A 13,229-nucleotide genomic window follows, 5' to 3' on the forward strand; every position below is an offset into this window, starting at 1 on the left:
GGACCAAGCACAGGACCCGGGACCAAGCACAGGACCCCGGACCAAGCATAGGACCCCGTACAGGAGAACAGGATCCCTCCAAGCCTCCACAAAGGACTGCAGCCCTGCCAACACCTTGATTTCAGCTGAGTAAGACCCATTTCAGACTTCTCAACTGTAAGAGAACAAATCTGTGGTGTTTTAAGCCACCAAGTTTGTGGCCCTTCCCGAGAGCAGCCACAGGAAGTAAATGCACCCTCTTAAGGGTGAGAGTGCCGTTACCACGCAAAGCTGAGCACTAGCTTTCTTGCTTGCTATGCTAACTTTCTCAGAAGTTGGCTTCAAAGATTTCATTTAATTTCTACTTCTTTGATTATGAGAAAGAATAAACATTTGTTCAAGTGTGTGGGTCATTTGTATCTCCTGAATTTCTTATTCATGCCCTTTTCCCATTTTTCTAGTTTATGTCTTTTCTTACTAATTAGGAGGCACTTTTGTAATATTAAGTATATTAATATCCTATATTATAAAATATTATTAACTTGCCATTTGCCAACTAAATTTGTTCATATGATGTTTGAGACATAAAAATAACTTTTATTCAGTTAAGTCTACAAAGAAAAAAATTGCTTTGTAGCTTATTCCCTTTGTTCTCAAATCTCTACAATCGCCAGTGTTATTCATCCTATGAATAACATGAAAATTCTAGGTATCTGGTGTGCCATTATAGACACATCATTAAATTTCTGTTTTCTATTATGAGAGTTCAAAAAGCTTAAGTATGTCACCTTTGCCAGCTACTATGGTTTTAATCATGGCAATTTAAAAAAAAAAAAAAACACCATAGGGGCTCACTTTAATGGGTTCAGGTGGCAGATTAAGATACATTTAATTCCACATTCCTTATAATCACTAGAAACCCAAATATCTAAAACAATTCTAAGGAAAATTAGTTAAAACAAAACCCTTCGTACAGCTGAGAAAAGTTTAAATATTACCGCAGTGCCTGCACTTCTACAGGACCCCATCTGAACAGCTTCTTCCTCCATGTCTAAGTTTCTTATAAGAGGTATGCAACTGCTACCAATTTGTTCTTTTTGTGAATAAAACTTAGGCAAAAAAACTGAATGATGGAGTTACCAAGACAAGAAATATGAGTGTATGCATGGAAGGATAAATTCTATCTTCAATATGCTGAGTTTGAGACATCCTTTTGGGCCAGTCAAGCGAAGCTCTCTAGTGGACAATTGTACAAATGGGTCCAAAGTTAGGCAGAGAAATATGGAGGGGAGGAAGCTTTTGTGAGTCATCAGCAGTCAAGTAAACGGTGGCTAAAGCCATGGATTTAGAGGAAGACCACCATGAGAAACAAAAAGTGAAATTAATGAAAGACCCAAACCTGACATTGGAAATAACACATGCAGCAGGGAGAAATGAAGCAGAAAGAGGCTGGAAAGGAGGCTAGGAAGTAATTGCCAGAGAGTTGGGAGGATAATGGAGAACAGCCCCACAGAAGTCTAGGGAGAGAATTTCAAATCAGACCAAAACAAATTGAGGGCAGGGTGAGTACTGGAAAAAGTGCTTACAACAGAGGTAGACTACGGATTCGAGAGGGGTTTTTGTTTTTTTCTGTTTAATAAATGTGAAAAGGGCAACAGAGACAATGGCGTTGCAAAAGAGCAACTGAAACGACAGAATGTGACGTCTATCAGAGGAACCAGTGAAAGTCAAAAGAGAGCTGGCAGATTGGGAGACCAAGTGAACCCTCCTATTCTGAAACACTCCTTAATAGGACATGTGTTTAAAAACAAACTGGCATTTTTTAAATGTACTGTTACAAATGATGTCATATACATATGACATATCTGCTCTTGTAAGCACCTTGTAAAAACTCCCTCTCATCATTTTTAATTAAACTAAAATTAAATAACATTAAAAATTCATTTTCATGCACTAGTCACATGTTGAATGCTCAAAAACCACATTGGTAGGAGCCAGCACACTGGACAGAACAGATAAAGAACTTCACCATTATTGCAGAAAGTTCCATTAGACGGCACTGTCATAGGCCCTGGCGTAATGTCACCAACAAGGTATTTGCTCAGTGAGTGAGTGACTATCAGCATATGGAGATCACATACTAAATCACAGTCAAGCTTCAAAGACACCTCTAAGAACATAGCATAGCCATTGTTTTCTGTACACTTCCCAATTTGGTTAAATTGCATAGCTTCTTGGTGTATCAATTATCCAATTTTCTAAAATATGGATATTAAGAACATTACCATTGTTGAACACATTGATAGCTTCTAAGCACTGTGAACCAACTTTGTGCAACTTCTCCATTAGAAACTTGACATATTTTCTAATCTAATTCTCACACAGATTTAGATCTACTTACAAGGCATATGTTCCTTTAAGAGATGAAGAAGCAAGCTCAGGAACATTACACAACTTGCAAGTTGCAACCATATAACTAATAAAAGTCCGAGTTTGGACTCCAACTTAGGTCTGTCAACTTACAAAACAGAAGCTCCATTACACATAACCCGCACTGTAGAAAAAGCTTCCGTCTACATAATCATGTACTTAGATAGATTTTAAATAAATCCATGGCACAAGAATATGTATCGTAACAAGCACTTGAACTTAATTTCTCAGATATATGTAATAATAGCATGCAAGTGAATTAAGGAGAAGAAACTTCATTTCCTAAGAGATAATATGTACATTAATTCAAGGAATGAATACATTCATTCTTTCAATTGTAAAACAAAATTATCTTTTCCAGGAAGAAAAACTAAAAATGTTATTATCTTTAAAAATTATCTGTTCAAACACTGTCAAAGTTTTACTTACCACGTTGGGCAGCAAATGCCTGACTAGCTGAAAGGACTTTTGTTTGCTCTGGATTATACCTTGTACCTTCTGGAAAAATCACAAGATACATCTGTGGGACATAGAGCAAATTTGGTTTATTTTGTGTGAGCTTTGTTTTTGTTATTGTTGTTAACCTAAAAAAGCTAAACCTACTAATGCTAAGAGAGTACTTCCTACAGTAGGAGAAAATGTATATTAATTTACATGTGACCTTCATTTGAAGCAGAGCAAACAAAATGCAACAATTCAATTAAGTCTGAACATAAAGTGAACTATATTTTAAATGCAGTGCTACATTTATTGGTAGGTCAGCCATGAAGAATCTACATTTCTAAGTACATGCTAATAATTCACTAATTAAAAACAGGCCATGAAATGCTGACTCATACAAAGCCTCAATGATTTTTTCCCTTTGAGATCCTGTAATATGTCATTTTTAGAAATAGAAATTTTAGAAATCAGTATCGTTAAGTACCTCATTTGAGGAAAATCTAGTAATTCCTACCATGTAAAAGGTTCTAAATGTTCACATTCAAAAGCTTCACACAGAATTCCTATTTTACACAGCTCCTTTAGTGCATTTTAAATTTTCTTTATAAGCAATCTCATTTGTTATATAAACTGAAACTAAAATAATATAAAGAAGAATATCAAGCTGGATGTTTAATAAGTAATCAATTAGTCTAAGTTTTTACACTTATTTGCTTAAGAAAGTAAAAACAGAAACATTAAAATTATACAGCAAAAACTCCTAACTTGAGAACTGAGTTACAAAAACTACACTAATAACTTTGATTGACAGCCGAAAGACAAAAATAAGATAGGCATACCAAATCTTTTCAAATACAAACAGAATACAGGAAACAAGACAGGAGCTCATGGGAGAAAACTATGTTCACTGGATCCATTCTTGCCAGATCTCAGACAGTACTCAGACAATACTGTCTACCTCTGTACATTCGGTACAGAAGCCTTCCTTCATCTGGATGACCTATGATGATAAAGCTCCTACTTAAAAACCTATGTGGGACTGAAGTTTTTCTTTAGATAATGGTATAATGGTATCTGAAAATTTCGTACTTTCAGCTTCCACGCAAATATGCAAGCTTTTTGTTCATTCCCATGATAGTCTTCATAACTCACACCTAATTTAGAAACTAACAGATAATATTATATGTATCTTTATATTTAATAATGAAGATTGACCAGATCTGTTAAGAAAACGTAGAAAAATGGGTAAAATTAGGTAAAACATACAAAATTCTTTATTATATTCCAGCAACTAGAAGGAAAAACAGGAAGACAAACATTAAAGCTAGTTCCAAAAACCACACATTCATTTTCACGAAAATGTGTTTTGTAACAGTAAGGTTTATATTCAAAGCCATGAAATCAATTACTATGGGCTATCAGCTTTTAACTCAATCATTTATAAATAAAACGATTATTTCAAAGGTTAATAACTCATGCGGTATTATTTGCTGTGTCTTAGATGTTTAATTTAAAAGAACATTGACAGATAGCAAGACGGCATCAATTCATTCAGAGCTAATTCAGAAACTATTTCTTATATACTTATTATGTTCCAGGAATTGCACACAGGATAACAACACATATGGTCCTTTCCTTCACGGACAACTGAGGAAAACAAATACATTAAACAGATAAATAAAAACATTTCGTTACATATCATGATACGATTGCAAAGAAAAAGAACAAGGTGTGACGAAGGAAAATGATGAGAAAAAATTTAGGAAAGGCAATGGGGCTAGGAACTAAAGAATGGATGAAAGAATGAGTGCTTTTCCCTAAAGATGAGGAATATGGAAAGGATTTCCCTCACATCAGTTCTAGTCAAGGCTGTACTAAGAGGTCTAGCCAGAAAATTTAGCAAGAAAAAGAAAAGCCACCAAGATTAAAAAGGACAAAGTAAAACTGCTATTTCTATAACAATGACATGATTATGTAGGAAATCCTAAGGAATATATTTTTTAAGTTACTAGACAACAAATAAGTTTAGCAAGGTTAGTATATTAAAAAGTCAAATATATGCCTAGGTCAACAATCAAAAACTTGAAATTTTTAAAAATGTCATCTACAATAGTATCAAAATCTGAAATTCTTAGGGATATATCTGGCAAAAGACGTGCAAATCTGTACATTAAACTACAAAACACACTGAGATAAATAAAGAAGACTTAAGTAAATAAATGCAGGCTATGTTCATGAATCCAAAGATTCAATCCTGTTATATCAATTCTTCCCAAATTCATCTATACCTTCAATATAATCAAAATGAAAAGCCCACAAACTTTGGGTAGAAATTGTCAAGCTAATTCTATAATTCATATAGAAATGCAAAAAAACCTAAAATAGCCAAAATAACTTTGAAAAGAAAGAACAAATTTAGAAGACGACTACAGTATTTAAAAACTTATTACAAAGCAAGCATTATTAAGACAGTATGGTATTGGCATAAGGATACATATATAGATGAATATAACAGAACAAATCTTCCACTGATCTAGGGATAATAGACCCATCTATATTCACTCTACTTATTTCAAAGATTGGAGGAAGATAATCTTTTCTATAGTGATGGTTATCTACATTAAAAAAATATGAACTTCGACCTTACACCATATAGAAACATTAATTAGAAATAAATCCTAGAACTAAATGTAAAGGAAAACTCTAAAATTTCCAGAAGAAAATTTATAGATTTATAAATTTATACGTATAAATTTACAAAAATAAAAAAAACACGTTCTCAAAAAAGATACTACTCATAAATAGGAAAAGCCAAGTAACAGACGCAAAAAACTCCTACAGGAACATTCTTAGGAGTGACAGGCTCATCTCATTTTATCATGCTTCGCTTTACTGAGTTTCACAGAAATTACATTTTTTCTCATTGAAGGTTTATGACAACCCTACATCAAGCAAGTCTATTTGGTGACATTTTTCCAAGAGTATGTGCTCACCTCACGTCTGTGTGTCATATTTCAGTAATCTCACAATATTTCACATTATATCTGTTATTGTTATCTGTGATCTCTGATGTTACTATTGTAATTGTTTGGGGGTGCCATGAATTTCACCCATATAAGATGACAAATTTAACTGATAAATGTCATGTGTGTTCTGACTGCTCCACTGATGGCCCATTCCTCTGTCTCTCTTTCTCTCTCCTGCCTCTTGGGCTTCCCTATTCCCTGAGACACAACAATATTGAAATTAGGCCAATTAACAACCCTACAATGGCCACTAAGTGTTCCAGTGAAAGGAAGAGTTGCATGTCTCTCACGTTATCAATAGCTAGAAATGGCTTAGTGAGGAAGGTATGCTGAAAGCCAAGGTAGGTCAAAAGCTAGGCCCTTTGCACCAAACAGCCAAGTTGCGGATGCAAACGAAAAGTTCTTAAAGAGAATTAAAAGTGCTACTTCACTGAACACATGAATGATTAGAAAGCAAAACAGCCTTATTGCTGATATGGAGAAAGTCTGAGTGCTCCAGATAAAACATCAAACCAGCCACAACACTCCCTTAAGGCAAATCCTAATCCAGAGCAAGGTTCTAACTCTCTTTAATTCTCTGAAGCTGAGAGAGGCAAGGAAGTGGCAGGAAAAAACTTAGAAGCTAGCAGAGGTTGGTTCATGAGGTTTAAGGAAAGAAGCCATCTCTCCATAACATAAAATTGAAGTGGCAAGTACTGATGCATAAGCTATATAGCAAGTTATCCAGAAAATCTACCTGAAATAAAATAAAGATTAAACAGAAGATCTGGGATTTAAACCTGAATCTAATTTCAAAACCAATACTCTTATCCACCAGGCTGCCTCCTATCTGAAAAGGAACTTAAGTGAAAGCTGGAAGAAAAAGTGTAAAACTCCATATTTGTGCCATAAGTTTTACTAGCTCATGTTCTAACAAAATGACTTCTATTACTTATTTTTATCACAAATATGCTTCATTTGCATCCACAACCAACAAGTACCTTAAGAAAATACTGCATTTTCCCTGCAATAATTATGGAGATGTATTTCTTCACAACTTATAATACAAATATATTTTTTGAAACAAAATTCTGCATTTCTTAAATACTAATACCGAATAAGAACTGATATAATCATGAAATAGATTCATGAGAACTATTAAGCCACACGAAGGTTGACTTAACATATTCTACCATGTCACTTACTTAATTCACCTTCAGAAGAATCATGAAGAACCTGAGCAAGGTGTATCTGCTCTCACAGGGCGTACATATTAAGAAAAGAAACAACCATCCAGATTCTTAGAAACCTGACCTGCGACAGTGACCTTACAGTGACAGCTGCCCAGCACTGCCTCTTGAACATGCCAGTCTGTTATCCATACTGTGCTAGGAACATAAAAGGCTGGAATTTTGCCCACAAAAAACAGGAAGGCTATTCTGGTAGCCCATAACAGACTAGATTATTTGAACCAACCTTCCTACTGAAAACAACCTAAAAAGCTGGTTATAACATTATTTTAAAAGTACCCAAGAGTTGGCAATGTGTTAAGACCGAAATTAAGCAAACACAGTAAAGAAGAAGTAAGCATAAAACAGAACTTTCTTTTATAAGACTCAAAAGATGAAGGGAACTGAAACCAAAGCCTACGGATCTTCTAATACAAATGTGAGGAGAGAATCAGAGAAGTGATGAAAACACCAAAGGCTCCACTCTCAGGGTGAAAGTAAATGAGAGGTTAGCAGGTCTCGTGTGCATCTGCAACCCTGGCTGCACTGCCTGAATGGCTCAGTACACCTTCAACTCAGAATTTGGTTTGGGTGGGGCCAGCACTAGAGGAGCCTTAAGGGGCCCAGCTAAAACAGGGAGAAATGTTCTCTGGAGAAAGACGCTCCCACCTGAGGCTTCAACTGATTTCCACAAATAACTTAACAAATACAGCCAGCAGCAAATGAAGATAACAAAGCAAACAAGGAAAGACAGTACCATGAGCAAGAACCAGCAGAAAATAACAGACTCAGACAGGACTTTAGGCACTGAAATAACCCACACACCTTTTAAATTATGCCTTTAACACTTAAAGAAACAAAGACAAGCTCGAAGATTAAAACCAAAATAAGAGATTTGACAAAAACCACATAGCACTTCATATAATGAAAAACAATAAATTTAAAACACTGAAGTTGAATGGATTTGTATCTATTCTGGATTGTATTTTAGAACAGGAAAAGGAGATTAGTGGAAAACCTGGTAAAGTCTGAATAAAAATCTGTAGTACATTAATAGTGTGGTACCAATGTTTACTTCTCAGTTTTGACAAATACATACCATGTTATGTAAGATGTCAACATTAGAAGTTAAAGCTAGATGAAGAAGGCTGGGCGTGGTGGCTCATGCCTGTAATCCCAGCACTCTGGGGGGCCGAGGAGGGCGGATCAAGAGGTCAGGAGTTCGAGACCAGCCTGGCCAACATGGTGAAACCCTGGCTCTACTAAAAATACAAAAATTAGTGGTGGCGCACGCCTGTAATCCCAGCTACTCGGGAGGCTGAGGCAGGAGATTGCTTGAATCTGTGAGGCAGAGGTTGCAGTCAGCCAAGATTGTGCCATTGCACAATCTGGGTGACAGACCGAGACTCCAACTCAAAAAGAAAAAAAAGCTATATAAAGAATAAATAAATAGGAACACTCTGTTCTTTCTGACATTTTTATAACTAACATTGTTTCAAGTTTTGAAATTTATTAACCAAAAATGGGAGGCAGCTTCCATTAAGTATGTAGAATGCTGAAGGAATACTACTGCCAACCCTACAGCAACAACAACACTGACGAGCTGTAGATTCACGACTCTTCTTAGACCCTTCAGAGAGCTAAAAGGTTGCAAGGCAACCAACTAATCCAAAAGTCTAAGGAAAGACGGAAAACTCAAAGGAGAAACAAGATGCAAGTGCCTGTTTAGTTGGGGGCCAATGCTAACAGATACCAGTAAAAAGAATCTAGCTAAAAATTTCAACAATTTTGCAGAAAGCCAAGTATGAGCTAGTGTAACAGACGAACCCCTGGGGTACAGACACAAGGAGAATGCAGCACAATTCACAGGCTCAATCCACAGACCTCCCGTGTACTCACAAGATAAAGAAAAAGAAAAGCACACTGGGGTCAGGGAAGACTGGATGTCGGCTTGTGGGAGGGAACAGCAGCCCTGTGGGAAAGGCTCAGGGCCCAGCCCACATCCTTCTTTCTACCTTTTCTGTGGAACAGCAGCCTGAAATTGATGAACAGGGGCAACAAAACCATGCTACCCATGGGACACAGATGAATACTCAATGAGGCTGGGTGAAGAGAACAGAGAAAAACTCTCAGTAAGGGCAGGAATACATCCTGGGCACAGACTTACAGCCAGAAGCAAGGCAGGATCAGAGAAGGCTCCACCCCGAGATTCTCCCTAAGAATAAAAAGACACTTCCCTTCCTTCTCCTTCTACCACCAAACTAGCGAGAGTTTAGTAACAAGTATCAGAGAAGTACAGTGGGGAAAGGCATAAAGAAGAGAGCCACTCCAAGGTGCCATGTGAAAATGCCGAGTATGAAATAGACACTGAGGAAAAGCTCTCACGGGAGGACATCCCCAACCTACAAACAAGGTAATGAGTGCTACAGAAACCTAAAGCTGTGAGAAAAAGCACGAGCGAAACCCAAATCCAGTGCACCTCCTCAGTGGACTGACTCAACTCCTCAACACTAAAGGCCAAGCAGAAAGACAAGTCTATCCACTGCCAGGTATCAAGACAATTTGCCTCCATTTCTACTATCTTACAAAAGAGGCCCAGCATTAGGCAAAATCTTAGGAAGTATGACAAACGCAAGATAAAGCACAATCTGAAGAGACACAGTAATCAAAATTTCCAGACTCAGATATGGCCCAGATGTTGGAATTATCAAGGAGGGAATTTAAGAGAACCGCAAGTATAATAAAATGATAAAGGTTCAAGGGGAAAAAGTAACTAAGCTTTATGATCACATAGATATTCTAGCACAGAGATGGAAACTATGAAACAGGGTCAAAAGGAAATGAGAGGAATGAAACATGCAGTAGCAGAGATGAAGAGTGCCTTCAACTGGCTCACCAGTAGACTCAACACAGCCAAACGAAGAATCCATGAACTCAAAGGCGGGTCAACAAAAATTATCCAAACTTACACACACACAAAAAAAGGGAGGGGGCGTAAAAAAAAAAATTACAAAACAACAACAACAACAAAAAAAACGAATAATGCATGTAAGAACTAAAGAACAGTGAGAAATGAACCAACACAAACATAACCGGAGAAGAAAGACTGGGGTAGGAATAATATTTAAGGAAATGTGAGCAAAGAAATTTCCAAAATTAATAACAGAAACCAAATCATAGATCCAAGCTCAGAGGACCAATCCAGGTAAAAATTTTTAAATGAACTCAGATATATGATACTTAAACTGCTGCAAACCAAAAACAAGAAGAAACTCACGAAGGCAGCCACATAAACAAGACACATGACAAGTGTACACGGCTGATTTTTTCAGCCCTGGCGCCACTGACAGCTATATTCATGGGGGCAAAAAAAGCAAGGGACCACTGTGCATAGGATGCCAACATCACCCAACAGGTAGCTATCTTCATTTGCTTCATATATACAATGCCCACAGTAGTACACAGAAGAAACTCCACAGCAGTCATCCATGGCTAGGGTGACTGGACAGCTGGGAGAGAAGTGGGATGGACATTTTAAGGTACAAATTCGTGATTTTTAAACTTTAATTTTTTTGTAAAAAGTCGATAAATCATATTATCAACTTATTCTGTCTTTTGGAGACCTACATACAATGACCACAATTCTGCCCAAATTCACCACACTGTTTCAGACTAAACAGACCCTTTGAAGACACCAAGCTTGGTTCTCAAGGGTGAGCTATAACAGGATAATGGGTCACTGTTCATCTCATTCCATTCTGCTTCTGTCATCCCACACATGCCCAGAACAGGATGCAAGGTCCTAATGTAAAAACACCTAGAAGAGGCATGTGAATAAACAAGGCTCACACCAGGCACTTTGCCAGCTAACTGTGAAGAATTCTTCCTTCACTATGAGCTCCAGCTACTGCCCAGGACCCCTGGTGAGCGGAGAGCAAGAGAAGAGGGAAGACAGAGAGAGGGAGCCAGAAAGGAAAGGGAAAGCCTGTGCACACGAGCTAAGCTTCTGGGCACATGTCATGCACTGAAAGAGAAAGCCCATGTCGCCCCGGTGATCATGATGCTTTGTCTCAGGAGTGAACCAGGGGAAAAGCCTTTGGCAGCAATCAGCATTCTACACAAAGCAGATTGAACACCCCCCACTTTTGTGGAAAAAAGTTTTCTAAAGTATTATTTACACTGAATGATTTGACATTTGTAGAGATTCATCCTTTTTTGGTTTTCCTGTACATGTAAGACATTCCAAATTTACACTAACAGAAAACAGTTGCTGCTTCTAAAATGAAATCTAATACTAAAGAAGACAAGAAGATGAGCTCTTAAAGTAGCTTAAATGTCAGGTTAAAATGCAGTTAGTTCTATTTATAGACTCTGAAAGACACCAAATGTTCTTTTTATTCCTCTTTAAGGTCCACTGACCAGCAAAGGACCTAGTTGTTTACAGCAATCTTTGTGATGGCTGAAAAACCTACCTACCTGTACGTAGAGGGTTTCTGTTACCTCAGCATAACTCTGAATTAGTAATTACACAGGGGAAAACATATTGTCAAAACAATTCTTAGATTTTAATTTAATTCTTAAATTTAGAAACTGAGAGCTGGTAAGAAAATGAAAATGGGTAGGCTCTTACTGGAGTTCCTGCGTCCACGTAGCTCTGCAACTTGTTTCGCATCTCTTTCTCGTTAAATTTGGCACTGCGCTTTACATAGATTCCTCCATGCTGCCACAATAAAATTGGGAGAAAGAGGATTTACTTTTAAAATAACAATTGGCCGGAGTCATCAAAAAGGCAACTTCTCTTTTAAAAAGTACAGAATAAAACTACATTTCAGAATTTAATCTATATTTAATATCTTCAGATATTAGCTTCTAAAGAACATTTAGCTGAAAATTACCTTGTCTCAACATAATTCAAAAAAACTGCATGTGACACGGTATTGGAAAACACATGAAGTTTAGTTTTGTTGGCAGTTAAAATGAAAACGCTTTCTTTCTTACATACACATTTTTAAAAATAAAAAACCTGATCCATCAGATGGATTTAACTCCCAATTCTTCCACTCACTTACTACGGAGTCACTAAGAAGTGTCCTTAAAATGTCAATACTCACAATCTTTAGGGATTTTAAAAAATCAATCCTGCGACAGATATTTATGTGGCACTATTACAGACAGAATTGTGTTCCCCCAAGTCAGTCTACTAAAGCCCTAATAGTTCCCACTGTGACTGTATCCAGAGAGAGAGACTTAGAGGTGGTAATTAAGGTTAAAAAAGGGCCTCGGAGTGGGACCTTACAAGTCTTTGTAGAAGGATTAGTCACCCAGTGTAACTGGTCCTTCTAAGAAGAGGAAGCAGTGCCGGGGTGCTTGGGCACAGGGAAAAAAACCACATGAGGACACAGGAAGAAGGATGCTGTCTGCAAGCCTGGGAGAGAGGCCTTGGGAGAAACGAACCCTGTCAACACCTTGATCTTGGATGTCTAGCCTCCAGAACTAGAGAAAGTTAAGTTTTATGTATACAGCTTGCTTTTTTTTTTTAGTATCATACAGATCACTAATTACTGTTATCAACAGTTTAAGGTAATTGCATATCAAATTCTATGTCTTTAAATTTCCTATTTGTTTGAACTTTGTACATTTGCATTTTTGCTCTTTCATTTTACTGCAGCTGGCCCTTCATATCCATGTGTTCCACATCTGCAGATTCAACAAATCACAGATCAAAAATATGTGAACAAATAAAAATCAAAAATAATATAACAATTAAAATAATACAAATAAAAAATAAAGTATAACAACCATTTACATGGCATTTATAATATATTAGATATTATAAGTAATCTAGAGATGATTTAAAGTAGTGCACAGATTATATGCAAATACTATCCCATTCTATATAAGGGTCTTGAACATCTTAGATTTTGGTATCTATGGTGGTCCTAAAACCAATCCCCACAGATGCTGAAGGAAAACTGTATATGGATAATCAAATGTATATAAATACATACCACTAAAAATGCCACACAAAATTACTTCAACTGAGAATAAACTATTAAACCCATTTTAAAAACCATACACTCACATGAAGTATATGTTAAATTTTAAAATATAACATTTTTATAGGGTTGGGTACGGCAGTTCAAAC

At 36.8% G+C, this 13,229-nt stretch overlaps 1 protein-coding gene across 3 annotated transcripts in view; it reads right to left on the reverse strand.

Moving 5' to 3' along the window:
• AGPAT5 (1-acylglycerol-3-phosphate O-acyltransferase 5) overlaps positions 1 to 13,229 on the reverse strand; it is a 51,205-nt gene that overhangs the window by 15,670 nt on the left and 22,306 nt on the right. For all 3 annotated transcript variants that reach the window (XM_058442291.1, XM_032162519.2, XM_032162518.2), the window contains 2 exons: positions 11,715 to 11,804; positions 2,839 to 2,929 (listed from right to left, as the gene is read on the reverse strand). In XM_058442291.1, coding sequence (XP_058298274.1) covers positions 2,839 to 2,929; positions 11,715 to 11,804 — 181 coding nt within the window. The remainder of the gene's footprint in view (positions 1 to 2,838; positions 2,930 to 11,714; positions 11,805 to 13,229) is intronic.

Source organism: Hylobates moloch, unplaced genomic scaffold, assembly GCF_009828535.3.
Source record: "Hylobates moloch isolate HMO894 unplaced genomic scaffold, HMol_V3 SCAFFOLD_8, whole genome shotgun sequence".
Taxonomy (NCBI): Eukaryota; Metazoa; Chordata; class Mammalia; order Primates; family Hylobatidae; genus Hylobates; species Hylobates moloch.